The sequence below is a fragment of the Apaloderma vittatum genome, unplaced genomic scaffold, assembly GCF_000703405.1.
Source record: "Apaloderma vittatum isolate BGI_N311 unplaced genomic scaffold, ASM70340v1 scaffold1649, whole genome shotgun sequence".
Taxonomy (NCBI): domain Eukaryota; kingdom Metazoa; phylum Chordata; class Aves; order Trogoniformes; family Trogonidae; genus Apaloderma; species Apaloderma vittatum.
Genome location: NW_009736715.1, coordinates 4,985 through 7,935, shown reverse-complemented (window position 1 = coordinate 7,935; position 2,951 = coordinate 4,985). Strand labels below are relative to the sequence as shown.

At 54.7% G+C, this 2,951-nt stretch overlaps 1 protein-coding gene across 1 annotated transcript in view; it reads left to right on the top strand.

Moving 5' to 3' along the window:
• The window catches only part of MTMR4 (myotubularin related protein 4), a gene marked incomplete at its 5' end in the record, with an annotated part of 24,554 nt that extends 21,883 nt beyond the window's left edge, over positions 1 to 2,671 (top strand). The window contains 4 exons of the mRNA XM_009877068.1: positions 1 to 773; positions 1,134 to 1,244; positions 1,541 to 1,629; positions 2,025 to 2,671. The exon at positions 1 to 773 is cut by the window's left edge and continues 512 nt beyond it. Of these exons, the coding sequence (XP_009875370.1) occupies positions 1 to 773; positions 1,134 to 1,244; positions 1,541 to 1,629; positions 2,025 to 2,202 (1,151 nt within the window). The remainder of the gene's footprint in view (positions 774 to 1,133; positions 1,245 to 1,540; positions 1,630 to 2,024) is intronic.
• Between the last annotated feature and the right edge of the window lie 280 nt (positions 2,672 to 2,951).

Genomic DNA, 2,951 nt, shown 5'->3' with positions numbered 1-2,951 from the left:
GAGGAGGCTGCCCCAAGAGAAGCACCACCTGCCAAGACATTCCCAGCCAGGAGTCCCTGGCACCAAGCGCCCCTTGTCAGGACATCCCAGGACCTGCCCGAGGCGTGCCCTGCTCGGGTGAAGACAGTGGCAAAGGCGATGCTGGAAGGAGCGTGCCCTGCGAGGAGCCTGGCCGGCCGGGGAGAGTCCCACTAGAGCAATGGCGCAAGCCCATTTCCCAGAGCCAAAGCAGCGAGTTCTCCTTCCTGGGGTCCAACTGGGACAGTTTTCAAGGAATGGTGACATCACTCCGCAATGGGGAGCCTGTACGCAGACACCTCCCACCTGTCCCGAGACACGCCCACTCCTATGGCTGCTGCAGCAAGAGGTGGGGTGGCAAACCTCTGCGGGCACCGGGCCTGTGCCTCAGCAGCCACTGGTCTGCCAGAGAAGGTGGGAAACCCTCGGTCTGCTCTGGCCACATGGGCACGCATTTCGCAAGCCCCGCAGGGAAGCCCAGCCGCTGGTGGCTACCCTGCCACCTGAAACAAGCATCTGGTCCCAAGCACATGCCGCCAAAATGTCCTTCTCCTGTGCCTCCCCTCTACCTGGACGATGACGGGCTCCCCTTCCCCACAGACGTGATTCAGCACCGGCTGCGGCAGATGGAGGCCAGCTACAAGCAGGAGGTGGAGCAGCTGCGCAGGCAAGTGCGAGAGCTGCAGCTGCGCCTGGACATCCGCCACTTCTGCGCCCCTCCGGCTGAGCCTCCCATGGACTACGAGGATGACTTTGTAAGTAACTGCCTCTAACGCCCCAGCTCACCAGCGGTGGTGGTCCCTGCGCCTCCCCTCACGCCGCCCTCTCCAACCCGCAGTTCTCAGTCTCTTACTTTTGGAGGGGGTGGTTAAGATTGTCTCTATGTTTCCTCAGCCCTGTTCTCCTCCTGTCTGTGTGCCGTGCCCTCATGCCACCCAGACGTACCTCTGCTTCTTGAGGGCCGGGCAGTGGCTCCTGCCTGGGTGTGAATGCTTTACTCCCTTCTGTGAGGAGCTGTGGAGCCACCCATGTGCCTGTCACAAGCAGAGTGTAGCTGGAGCGGGGAATGCCCTTGAGGTAGCTGAGGAGATTTGTGATTTCATCTCTTTTTGCAGACATGTTTGAAGGAATCAGACGGCAGCGACACTGAAGATTTCTGTTCTGATCATAGTGAAGACTGTTTGTCAGAAGCGAGCTGGGAGCCTGTTGATAAGAAGGAGACCGAGGTATGTGTCCTGCTGTGGCAGCTGTAACGCCGCAGGAGAGAATGTTTCTTTGCAGCTCATTTTGGTGGTTACAGCAACAGAGAGTGGTCTGGAAGCAAAGCAGAGAGCAGCTGCCCTTGTCCTTTAATGCATCCTCTGCTGCTGCTGTGGCTGACAGAAGGAAACCTGGGTGGTGGGCTTGCTCTGAGCCCAGCCTCTTTTGGTCCAAAGCCACATCCTGATCTGCGCTGGGGTTCTGAGACTGGTCGTTGCAGTGTTACAAACTTAAAGCTGATGAGGACTGGTGTCTGCCCTAGGTCACACGGTGGGTTCCAGACCACATGGCCTCGCATTGTTTTAGCTGCGATTGTGAATTCTGGCTGGCCAAACGGAGGCATCACTGCAGGTAAACAATATTATCACTGTAGTTCCACTCTTCTCAGCCTGTTTCTCACGAAATGCCTGTGGTGTTCGTTCCAACTCCCAGGAGAAAGTTTTGGGGTTTTCCTTTATTTGTCAGGCCTTACACATTCCCTGCAGGTTTCTGTTCTACATTGCTCTTGTTTCTATTTTTCTGAGGCCTTTGATCCTTCCCCTGGATAGTAATGCCCATTTAGTCCCCTTTTAGGGCTAGCCCGTTAGCTGGCGCTGAAGACCACAGTATATAATTTAAGAAACATGTTGACGAGTCATAAGTAAGGCTGGTACTTTGCCTCTGAACTGGATCCTTTCTGCTTGCTGAAGTTTTCCTGTGGTGTTCCCAGGTCTGTCTTTTCACTGATTTTTCTTGCTCCTTGACAGGAACTGCGGGAACGTGTTTTGTGCTAGTTGCTGCCATCTGAAGTTGCCCATCCCTGACCAGCAGTTGTACGACCCTGTCCTCGTCTGTAACTCCTGTTACGAGCACATCCAAGCGTCTTGTGCCAGGGAGCTCATGAGCCAACATCTGAAGAAACCCATTGCCACAGCTTCCAGCTGAATGCCAGACAAGGGACCTGTCTAAGCCCAGCCTTTTCTCTCCTGGGTTTGAAGGGTGACTCTGCCTCCACTGTAACTGTGAAGGCCGTTGGTGCAACACTTGAACACCAAGCTTGAATGCACTGTCTTCAGCAGTCTCACCATCAGCCTGGAGCAGAGGAGCTCAGATTAGAGAGTATGGTCTGTGTCCCCACTCTGGCACCAGTGGGCCCGTACGTTGTAGTCTCATGACCTAGGGCTAAAGAGGGGATTGCAACTTCTTTCTTCTGTGGGCTGGAAAGTAGTGTTTTCACAGATATTGCCTGTGCAAAGTACCCCCAAAGCAATAGAAAGGCATGTTTAGGAGCCCCTCCCCCTACAAAGGCAGGCTGCTGGACGAGAAGGAAGAGGGCAGACTCCGCGTGGTGCCGTGCGCTTTGGAAGGGCCTCAGCCTGGAGCAGTTCTGTAGATTTCTCTTTCCATGAGTGTGATTTGCGATCAGCTTGGTGGACAAGACTCCTTAGCCGTCACCGACCGATTTTTCTCTTGTGCGTTGAAGAGAAATTCATGCTGTCTGAAAACGATCTGAGCAGATTTTGCCTGTTTTCGTGCTCTCTAGGACTGATGAATGCACTTGACTTTGCCCCTGCCCCCCAACACTGCGGGGAGATGGGAGATTGGCTTTTTCACTTCTGCTCTGCCCGTCTGCTTTGTCTGTGGCCGTGTCACAGCCTGGTGCTAACACAGGAATGGCACCCTGATCCTCTCCT